At 34.4% G+C, this 12,519-nt stretch overlaps 1 protein-coding gene across 3 annotated transcripts in view; it reads left to right on the forward strand.

Annotated features, from left to right (window-relative positions):
• l(2)gd1 (lethal (2) giant discs 1) overlaps window positions 1-12,519 on the forward strand; it is a 473,445-nt gene that overhangs the window by 137,282 nt on the left and 323,644 nt on the right. For all 3 annotated transcript variants that reach the window (XM_090391229.1, XM_090391230.1, XM_090391231.1), the window contains exon 8: window positions 7,844-7,925. In XM_090391229.1, coding sequence (XP_090247355.1) covers window positions 7,844-7,925 — 82 coding nt within the window. The remainder of the gene's footprint in view (window positions 1-7,843; window positions 7,926-12,519) is intronic.

Raw genomic sequence — 12,519 nt, forward strand, 5'->3', positions numbered from 1 at the left:
CTTGGATGTTGGAAAAAACATGCTAATAAGTAAAGATATGGAAGCTATTATCCCTCTTTATAAGGCTATGATTCGGCCACATCTGATTACTGCACAGATTTGGTCAACTAGGTCTCTTAGAGTGCCAGAGTTGGTAGAAAGGATTCAGAGGTAAGTGCCCAAGTTGGTGACAGGTCTAAGTAATGCTACCTATGAGGATAAGTTGAAGATGTATGAGTTGCAAAGTTTAATTAATAGGTGGAAAAGAGGGGACACAATATAAGATGATAAAGTGGTTTTTAAAGATTAATACGAAGAAAATTTTTCAATACGTAACAAATAGAGAGAGAATGAGAACTAGGGATCATCAGTGGAAGGTGTGTAGGAGTCTGGTTAGTAAGGATGTGTGGACTAGATTTTTTGTGTTGAGAGCAGCGAATGAGTGGAATGGATTACCAGTAGTTGTGAGTACCTTGACAGCGAATGAATTTAAGGAGAGGTTTGATATGTTTTGTGTGTAAATGTTAGTGTGGGTCTCCCATGGCGAGTCTTGCATCCAGTGGAGATACCCATAATCTCTGTTGTTCCAATGGATTTTTGCACCATTTTTATTTATAGCTTAAATTGCTTATATATGTACAGATGTATTAGTAAATACACCAAATTAATCTAAAAAGCACAATAATATACTAAACATACATACACTAAATAATCTAGGGAAACATTCAGTAGAACAACAACAACAAAAAAAATCAACTATTTTACAAGGGCATTAATACAATTGATCCTTACTCTGTATGGCCTCAAACTCCATTCAATTATTCATCACCAGCTGGATTCAGGCCAAATAGAGCTTATCAGGATCAGATTTTCACTTATTCTTGGGAATATAACATGGATTTATATTTAAGTTTTGTTGATCTATTTGTTGATCTAGAAAAGACGTGACAAGGTGCCAAGAAGAAAGTTCTTCAAAATGCTATGGTGTAAATGGGACATTATATCGATCAATACATAGTCTCTGTTTAAGCTGTAAGTCAGCAGTTAGAACTGAAGGCAGTACAGGAAGATGGTTTGAAGTAAAATCAGATTAATGAGCATGATGCACATTATTCATTACCTATATGGATCACATTATGAAGGAAAGTGGTATTAAATCTGATATCAAAATTGGCTATGTTAATCTTTGCTCTTTACTTTATGCAGATGATAATAAACTTCTGAATAAATCCAGTACAAGTCTATATCCATGACTAAATTGAATAATTGTTATAATAGTTGGGTATGAAAATCAGCAATAAAAAGATAAAGACATTGAAAATAGGCAGAAACATTGGAAACATCAACTGTCTCATGAATGGTGAACCTATAGAACAAGCAAAACATTCCAGCTATTTAGGCACAATATTTATTGAAGATGGTAAATTAAATATGGAAATTGACAACATAATTAGTAAAGTTGGTATGGTAGGAAGTCAGCTGAATAAATTTATTTGGAATAAGAAAGAAATTAATCAAAACACTAAATTAGCTATATATAAGGCAGTATTCAAACCAGTTTTAACTTATGGATCCTAGAGCTTGGTTATGTTATATACGTATCTTATTAATTATATTTGTCTAAACTCTCTTTCTATTAATTACTTCCTTAATTCTAGCTTTTATAGTATCCTGTCCTTCTTAAGCCCCGCTACTACTACAATTTGCTTTAGCTAAATTCTATCCTTTCTGTGGCCGCTCCTATTGGAAGTGTGTGCAAATCTCAGCAAACAAAGAGAACGACTTGGTTTGAGCCAAATTTCTTCAAATGCAAATCTGGAATTAACTCCTTTTTAGAATTAAGAAAAATTTGTTTGTTACAGCTGTGCCATCTTATTTTCTATACAAGAGAAGTATCCTTGTCAGAGAGTTAACAACTAGACTAACCTATGACTCTGGAATTTAGCTATTAATATATCCAATTTCAAACTCTTAATGAACTTGTTCTAAATACAGTCGTGGCTAATCCCCCGCATTTGAATTCGTACAGGTCCTAATCTTTAATGAGCGGTGCATTAATATCAGAGATCAGGCAATTTTATAAGGTAAAGAAAACAGGAATGTTTATTCATTCTATAGTACGTTACACAATTATCAAAATTACACTTAACTAAGCTGAGTTACACTTGCATGTTAACGCTATTTAACCAGACAAAATCTCACCACAATCAATACCGCAACATTAAAAGACAATATCAATTTAAGATGTCCTACTCTCATTCATTTAACACATTATGCAAGAGATTATTACATTCATTCTAAGGCTGTTAGACTATGACATGCCTCAACAATTCAATATCAAACTCTACTACAAACACCTCTAGAATTAAACAATTAGCTAGTGGATTAAATACTAGAGTCCTGCTACCAGTTAACAAGTCCTATCACATAATATACCAACACTTTTCTACACTCTAGCTTTGTTCAGAATACAATGGAACTAGAAAGGTTTTACATTACCGACCATTTAGATCACGCTGGCATCTCCAATCGAACAATTTGCTGAATTCAATTGGTTGGTCTTCTCATTCTATGGTCCATTATCTTCGGATACGACCAATTAGTGATTACGTTCACGAATCGCCTTCTTGCTGATGTGGGCGAAACTGTTCTGCCTGAATAGGTCCCTGTGGTTCGGCATGAAACTTCGGTCCTCACTGACAGTCTAGCTGCACCGTTGTTATGCCTGGACTGGAACACTACCTCGTCGCATAGCTGCCGCTGACCACCCGTTCTTCCGCTCGAACGACTTCCACCGGTACCCGAAAGCCAAAAGGATAAGAAGCAAAAAAAAGCCTCTAGTTCACGCCACCCAATTTCTTATATCCTCGCATAGCTGCTTACCCTACTACATCACCGATTCCTCACGGTACCTAAGTCTTTTGCACTCAGTACTATCTTCTGCTCGTTACGTTTTCGCCGTGGATATATTGCATGGACCTTGCATATGCTACTGCCTCGGGTCACGCCTTTAAGCCGATTATTTCACTGTGAACTTTGATCTAACCTTTCCTGTTCTGTTACAATTCTCACTAAATTTCAGTTTTTGTCTTTCATTCACAGGACAGTTAACAATAATAAAAATTTTTAGAGAATTTACAAAACAAAGGACTAATACGTTATTTACAGTTTCATTTATACCCATTTATATACAAGTACTTTGAGAAATTTTGTTATCCTAGTTAAATCCCGAATGAAATGTTTTATGAAAAATTAAACCTATATATATATATTTTATATTATATAGGTTATATATAAGTTATATATATATATACGCACACTAGGGGGACCCCCCCCGAGTTCCGAACTGGTATGCTGGTTCTCCTTGAATTCTGATGACTCAAAAGGGGACTTCAGCCCCCTCTGGTGCCTGCAGTGCCCCCCACCCCCAAGTTGCTGACTGGTAGGCCAGTTCTCTTTGAATTCTGATGACTCGAATTTTGAAGACTCGACACTCAGGATAGCCCCTGAGTTTCAAAACGTTTCAAATAACTTGACAAAAAACGTGACACAAAAATTTTACAAAAAAAAACCTTATCATTTTATATTATAGAGTAGATATATCTACATACATTGTTAATAATGTGTGATCTCTTTTTTTTTTTTTTTTTTTCCAAGATTTGGATTGTGATTTGATCAGGTTCAAGTGTGAATCACACAAAATATATATATACAGGGTGTTCGGGATAAATTTGACATATTTATAATTAATTATATTTTTCCGTAAGTTACATGTATTAACACACACTTCTCTTCATTTAAAAGTTTGGACCCTTCTTCATTCATATACAAGATGTCAGAAAGGATGGATAGCTGGAACCCACCTGAATCATGGAAGAGAATAACTTGTATCATGATGATTCGTATTTAATGTATTTTACAATATCCATGACACCTGTTTGAGATCTTATCCAGATATTTGTCTTCCTATCTCTTAATGTTATTTTTGGCATACTTCTTTCCCTGCGATGTTGTGTTGTTCTCAGCTTTTTGTTTAGGGCTTCTGTTAAAGTCCATGTTTCTCCTCCATATGTTAGGACAGGAAGTATGCACTGGTCGAAAGCTTTCCTTTTTAGACTCATAGGGATGTCACTTCTGAATATGTCTCTCATTTTCCCACCAAGGTGAATTCTTCGTTCAATCTCTTTTCTTTGGCACTCCTCAAAGGATAACAATTGGCCTAAATATACATATGAAGTAACTTGTTCTATTTCATGGTTTTCAACTTTGATAGTTCTATGGTTTATGTATTTATTCATCATTATTTTTATTTTTTCTCTATTTTGAATCCAATTTCTCTGGAGGCTTCATTTAGCTGATTTAGCATTTCTTCCAAATCTTCAAGATTATCTGCTATTAGGACAATATCATCTGCAAATTTCAGATGATGCATCCTTTCTCCATTTATGTTTATTTCTTTTGTTTCCCAATCAAGGCTTCTAAAGACTTCCTCTAGTGCAGCTGTAAATAATTTGGGAGATATAGTGTTGCCTTGCCGGATGCCTTTTTGTATTGGGAACTTTTCACTTTTTTATATAATTTAATTACAGAAGTTGCATTATTGTAAATATGTTTTAGTGTTTCAATATATGGTTTCTCAGTTCCCTGGGTTTCAAGTGCTTTTAGTGTTGCAGATGTTTTAACTGAATCAAATGCTTTTTCGTAGTCTGTATAGGCTAGACATAAGGGTTTATTGTATTCAATTGATTTTTCAATGAGCTGTCTTAATGTGTGAATATGGTCCAAAGTTTTGTAATTCTTCCTAAATCCAGCTTGCTCACAGGATTGCATTCCCTCTAGTTTAGATTTTATTCTATTATTTATAATTTTTGTGAAAACTTTATATATGGTGGGGAATAGTCTTATAGGTCTGTAGTTTTTAATTTCTTCCTTATTGCCCTTTTTAAAAATTAATATTAGAAGTGAATTGTTCCAATTTTTTGGAATTTTTCTCTGTTTTAGGCATTTATTGAAGAGTTTACTCAACTGTTTGATAACAGGGCTTCCTCCCAGTTTTAAGAAGTCTACCATAATTCCATCTTCTCCTGGGACCTTTCCATTCTTCATTTCCCACAGTGCCATTTCCACTTCACCTTGTAAGATCTCAGGGGCATCATGTTCTTCCTCACTCGAGTTATCCATAGAGGATTCTTGGATGTCCCAGTCTTTGTCTTCATAGAGTTCAGTATAAAATTCCTGAATTCTTTTGATTATTACATCTCTATTTTTTATCAGTTCACTATTTTTTCTTCTTACAGCAGCTATTTCCTTTGTTCTAACTGATAATGTTCATCTTAGGACCTTCATATTACTGTTGTTTTCTATTGTTTCTTTAATTTTCCTAGTATTATACAATCTAAGTTCATGTTTCATCCTTTTACGTATAGTTCTACAAATTTCCGTATATTCTATTTTATTGGTGTCATTCAAATCTCTTTTCATAAATCTTCTTTTCTTCATCAGATCTAAGGTTTCCTGTCTTAGTTTTTCCTCTCCTTGGTGCCTTTTTACACTTCCTATTTCTAGTGCACAATTCAAGATAGATTTTGTTAATATTTCATTAGCATCATCGATGGTAGTAGCTGTGTTTAACTTTTTTAGTTCATTTTTGAGTGATTCTCTATAACAGCTTTTATTGTGGTAGCGATTTTTAGATTCACTAAATTGGATTTTTTTCTTATGAGCTTATTCCATTCCCATTTTTTGTTGATCCATACTTTTGCCCTTACTAGTCTGTGGTCACTTCCTGTGTTAAATCTATTAAGCACTTCGGTATTATTTATTATATATATTCTGTTGGAGAGGATGAAGTCTATTTCATTGTGAGTTTGTCCATTTTCAGTTGATTTTCTTCTACAAATTCAATAAATCTTTCTCCTCTTTCATTCCTCTGTCCAAATCCAAATTTACTGATGGAGTTCATATGGTCATCTCTGCTTCCAATTTTGGCATTAAAATCGCCCATTATAATTATGTAGAATTCTTTAGAATTATTGAATGTGGATTCTAATGTTTCATAGAAATCTTCTATCTCTTCATCTGGATGGTCCATAATTGTCAGTTGGTATCTTTTATTTATGAAGAGACTTAGTTCAGCTATTCTTGATGTTATTTTATTTACAAACAAGACATTGTCCTTGATTGTTTTATTTATTAGGAATCCTACACCACCAGTTGAGTTTCTGTCACATTCACAGTGGTAGAGTAGATGTCCATCTTTTAATCGCATGAGAGTTTCTTCTTTTCTTCTTATCTCTGAAAGGCCCACAACGTCCCATTTTATATGTTCCAATTCCTTCATCAGTTCTTCCATTCTATCATCATCCCATAGAGATATGCAGTTATATGTTCCTACTAATATCCTTTTATCATTGTGCACTGTAGGTGGACTCATTATAGCTAATGGAGACTGTAGCATATTTTTCGACCTAGACCCTCTGCCTAAGTCCAGGACGTCCCTTTTTATGCTGGGCAACGGACGAGCCAGTATGTAATTTTCCTATTTTATTCATTCATTCATGGGGAGATATTTGGCTTTATAGCACCATGCTGGGCAGACGGGTTGGTCCTCACAATAGTGCATAAGATGAAATGACACAGCAAACTAGGAAAGATTCACCCCTAGCCCTTGAATACTCTAATAGCATTGGGGTAAGGAGCAAGAAGAGAAGAAAGAAGCAAGGAAGGAAGAGGAGGGACCAGTCTACAGATAATATAACAGATGTATATTACATGAAGTAAGGGATGGTCCAGCATCAGGTACCTCAGGTTTGCCATGCCCGTACTCACTAAAGTGAGCCCTTGAGGGTTTTTTATTTGCTTTTTCTTTTACTTGCAGCATATTTAAAGAACTGTTTGGGATTCTCTTTAGCCTGTGTTGCTAACTTCCTTTCATAATCTGCTTTTGCTTTTCTTACCACACTAGTTACCCTTCTGGCCTGTGCCTTGTACTGTTCATTTGCCTGTAGGTCACCTTTTTCCTTAAATTCCCTCCAGAATTTTTTTTTTTTTTTTTTTCAGCTCAAACTTAATGGTGTTCATCCATTTAACTCCCGCTTAATTTATTCTCCAGACTCTAGGTATGTAGTCAACCATTATCTCTCTCAAACAGTCCTTTACTACTTCCCATGCACTATCAACATCCAGCCTTTTCCAACATCCAGTTTAGAGCCCTTGCATATATATGGAGCCATACATATACAACCACTATGCTTATTGGTTTTACCACACAGTCCCAGAGCCAGTTATGGAAGAGATAGCCATTCCATTAGAATTCAATAAAACAAACTGAAAACTTTCTCTGTAACCCTTTTTTTAATCTCTGCATACTGTATAGTACGTGGTGATTATAGTAAATAATATGGTGTAAATGAATTCAAGAACAGGTAAGACAGCTGCTGTCAATAGTATGTGACCTCTCTTGCTGAGTTCCCTTTCTCCCTGGAGGTCTTTCTTAATAATAAAAAAAAAATAAATAAATAAAAAAATCAGCTAACGCCTTTTTATTCCCCGTATACGGGGAGTAGGCGAGGCCATTTAGCCCTATCTAACTTTTGGAGACTGAGTGGGCAGTTCAATCTTAATAATAATAATAATTATTATTATTATTATTATCTAACTAGCTGTAATACTGTAAATAAGCATAAAATAGAATAATATTTATATTTATGATATATATGGAAATTATTCCATGAGGCATAATCTCTGAAAAATTTTCAAGTTAACCATAGAACCTGAAAAAATGCTTATGTAAAAAAAAATCAGCATAATTTGTTAAATCATTTTTGCCAGTTGTTTTATTTTAAGATTTTTTTTTTTCTCATAGCAATTTGATGCTGTAATTGATGCTTTTGATAAGGGACAGCCAGTTGATCTGAGCAACATGCCTCCTCCTCCTCCTCTTTCAGGTATTTTATAGTAAAAATAAATAAATGAAAATAGCTTTCTGTAAAAATGTATGCTTTTGTGTGTTTATATATGTGAATCCATTCATTAGTTCATATTTTTTCATGTAATGGTTCATTCACTTAGCATTCTTGATAATGTATAATAGGGAAAAAAATTAATTTTACTTTTCATCCTATTCTGCAGTTATAGTAATGTAGTGAGCTGCATGATTTCTGATCTTCTTAGCTAGCACTAAGTCACAACACTAAAATATTCAGATGTCAGGATGGACTCAGAAAAATAAAAAATCAGAAACTCTGCATTTTTACTTTATTTATGGAAGTAACAATGTAATGTTTTTCAGCTTTTTTGAATCATTAATTTTATATTTTTAATAAATACCATCTTTGAAAGTTTCCATTATGATTGTTAGGTAATATCTTAACAATACTGCTAAATAACATCATTGTTACTATATTATTTATACACGTTATTATATTTAACTGTAAATTGCTGAATAATATAGGTATGGTGGGTCTCCCCTGTTATAAAAATAGACTTGTACCTCTTAATAAAATCTCTGTATATTATTATTATTATTTTTATTATTATTATTATTATTTGACACCTCCAGGGAGTCCAAAGACTCATCGAGGGGGAGTGTGCCAACAGCATCGAACGATTGGTCCCCTTCCAACTACTAATCGCGCTCAAACTTACTTAACTGAGCCATTAGTAGCAGAGGCTCTACCAATCGACCACTCACTCTTATCACTATCCCCCCCACACACACAAAGTTTTAAATAGATGTCTTTCCTACTCTATGAATCAATGATATAGACTAATGAAATGACACTGTGAGTGAAAAGGCATTAACTTACACTGTTACAAATGCAGTTATTATTTGCACACCATTAATGCACACTGAATCAGTTAAGTTTTGAAAGCCGAACTCACAGTTTGTTTAGGAAAATGAATATGTGAATTTTTTTGTGGCTGCAGTCTGAATCATTTGGAAATTAAGTTTTCTGCAAATCGATGCTACTGTAAAATCTGACTCTATTTTATTTTTGTAAACATTTCTCTATATTTGCTTCTTTATATTATTTCTAATTTATTATGTTGTGTTCAGCTGCACCTTTTGTAATATCTTAGTTATTCTCTATCCTTACTATGGTTCTTACTCTATCTTGTGTCTCCTTAGTGACTTACTCTTTTGCACAAAATTTATCCACCTTTCACACTACTTGTCGTATGTCCAAGAGTACTGGAAAATTTGTTTGTTCAGACTGCACCACCAGTATTCCTTTCTAGGCATAAGACTCAGTAATACGGTCGGTAGATCTCTCTCTCTCACTCTCTAGCATAAATTCCTTCAAAAAATAGCATAAACAGTCGTGGTCCACATGTACTTAAATTATGCTTCTAATACCGCTCTCAGGTCCAAGTTTATTTAGGAATGTGTATTGTAAATCAAAAGATCAGATGGCACTCTGTTGACATATGATTAAAACACATTTATTTACACTAATACAAAAGTACATCAATTAAACGATAGAGAGGTCACTCTCTCTCTCAACCTATTCTTTAAAACTTAGCACTAAAGACTTCCCTTTGCAATTCTAAACAAACTATACAGTATAAATATTCATTTACTTCTCTGCTTATTGAAAAACAAATTCTAATCTATTCATAAAGAAATTAACTAATCATAACAAGTTATCTCACAATTGATTTCCAATTACTAACAAACCAAAAGGCTAGCTTATAGACACTGCTTATTCCTAGTATCTTATATCTTATCAGTCCATCTAAATTATTTCACCTGGATTACATAAAAGTAACATAGAACTTAAATTGGAATAAACTCACATAGACTCTGTCATCTGGGTTGCGCACTCATTCAAGGTTCTGCTCCAGGGTTCTCAGACGTTTCTTCTATCTCGGGCCTTAGATTTCTTTCTACAGTGTCTTGCTTCACATGCATCTCATCAAGGTGTTGGTGGAGTTTTGGAACGCTTGTTTCCGACTGATGGCTTCCTGTGAGGGCCCAATGTCCGGAACTCATGCAGTCTCGTTCAGATGGCAATGTATTCTTCTCCAGGCGCTGAAGTCCACTCCACGGGTAATAGCTTCCAGTAATTTCCACAGCAACGTCCAAGATCTAGACAACCTAGTGGACCAGCATCCTTTTCTTCTCTGCTGACTTCTGCTGTGTCCTCTATTCTCAACTGCTGTGTCACTGGAACACCGATATCGATGTTCTCCTCAACACCTTTTTATTTCTCTGTCTCCAGGACCTTTCATGAAGGGTTGAGACCCCCGAAGAATTCGGCTCAACTCCTTGATCTGATATTAAAGCCCGCCATTTCTTTGTTATCTCAAGTGCACTTCTAAAATCCGATTTGTCAGGCAGCGGAACCTTGTCTGATCTGCGCCGACCCTTTTAAGAATGACCTTGAAGGTGGGACTACACAGAGCTTGTAAACAAAGGTTTTCAAAGCACTTAATTAAAACAATAAAATATAGTTTCCAGTGACACAGCATTTTCTCTTGTTGTTACTAATTTTAGACATTCTTTGTTTACTACATTTGAAAACAGGTTAATTTCCCATCAGAATTTATACATTCTTTATACAAAGTTTATTGTTACAACACAAACTTTTGATATGTGACCTTTGTAAAAATATATGTAAAGCGCTTATAAAATTCTAAGGCTACATCGAATTTTACACTACCTTCAACTTTCATTTGGCTAAAATTTCAATTGGTTAAAAGTAGGTTTTCTTATGAGACAAATAACAAAGATCTTTCTGACCTTTGTTTAGATTTCAGAAAGACACAATTTCTTTGAACACTAATAGCACACTTTAAATAGTAATATTTAATTATATATAATGCTTAATATGACAGTTAACAGAAACTGAATTCAGTTATCTTATCTTAGCATTCACCCTGGCTACTTAGTAACTTTAACATTAGATTATACAGCATTTAGTGTGGCAATTTAGCATTCCACAATTAAGTGACATGCTTTCACTTTAACAGACACTGGAATTCTTTCTTAATTTCCATGGTACATGCTATAAACATAGATCACAACAACAACAAAAAAGGATCACACATTAATAACAATGTTCAATCACTTTTTATTAATTAGTAGCAATTTTCATATCTATCAGTACTTCATGAACCAAAATGTTTTACTTTGTGAAACTTTCTAATTATCTCCATTTTTCATATGACATAACATCATCATCATCATCATCAAATTCCTGCCATGTACCCTCAAGGGGTGTACAGGATATGACAGTACTACATGAAAAATTTACATCATTACTAACTTCCTATCTACAATTTTCCTCCAAATCAGTCTATTGCTTGTCAAGACTCCAACATTATCAGATCTTATATTTCTATCTTCAAAGGCACTTTGTACCGTATCAATCCACCTATATCTTGGTCTTCCTCTGGGTCGTTTTCCTGCCAACCTGGCAGAGACCACTTGTTTTGCTAATCTTTCCTCTCCCATTCTATTTAAGTGACCATACCACCTGAGATTAGCTCTGCTAACGCATTCCTGGATGCTGACAATGTCAAGTTCTTTCCTAATATCCTCATTTTTAATATGATATTGACATTGATGTCATCTGTTTACGCCTCTAGACATTCTCAGGACTCTCATATCTGCGGTCTCTAGTCTTTGGTCAAGTGCTTTACTTCTGACCCAGCTCTCAGATCCATAAGTTAAAACTGGTTTGAACACTGTCTTTTATACAGCTAATTTAGTGTTCCGACTAATTTCTCTCTTATTCCATATGAATTTATTCAACTGACTTCCCACCATACCACCTTTGCTGATTCTGTTGTCTATTTCTATATTTAATTTACCATCTTCAGTAAAAATCGTACCTAAATAGCTGAAATGTTTTACTTGTTCCACAGGTTCTCCATTCACAACACAGTTGACATTTTCAATAATTCTGCCTATTTTCATTGTCTTTGTCTTTTTATTGCTGACTTTCATACCATATCTATTACAACAGCTATTCAATTTAGTCAGAGAATCTTGCAGACTTGTAGCGGATTTATTTAGAAGTATAACATCATCCGCATAAAGCAAAGAGCTGACATTAACATCTCCAATTTTGATATCAGGTTTAATACCACTTTCCTTCATAATGTGATCCATATAGATAATGAATAACAGAGGGGATAATGTACATCCTTGTCTCACACCAGATTTAACATTAAACCATCTTCCTGTACTTCCTTCAATTCTAACTGCTGACTTACAACTCAAATAAAGACTAAGTATTGCTTGATATAATGCCCCATTGACACCATATAACTGCAGCGTTTTGAATAGCTTTTCTCTTGGCACCTTGTCATATGCCTTTTCCAATTCGACAAAACTTAAATACAGATCTTTGTTATATTCCCATGCTTTCTTGACTATTTGTCGTAAAGTGAAGATCTGATCCTGACAGCCTCTATTTGGCCTGAATCCAGCTTGTTCTTCACCAAGCTTTTCTTCCACAATTCTTCTCAACCGTTTCTCAAGTATACTTGCATAGATCTTGCAGGAACACTCAGTAGGGAAATACCTCTGTA

The sequence above is a fragment of the Typopeltis vanoorti genome, chromosome 4 (assembly GCF_054136105.1).
Source record: "Typopeltis vanoorti isolate ZY-2024b chromosome 4, IOZ_Tvanoo_1.0, whole genome shotgun sequence".
In the NCBI taxonomy this organism is placed as follows: Eukaryota; Metazoa; Arthropoda; class Arachnida; order Uropygi; family Thelyphonidae; genus Typopeltis; species Typopeltis vanoorti.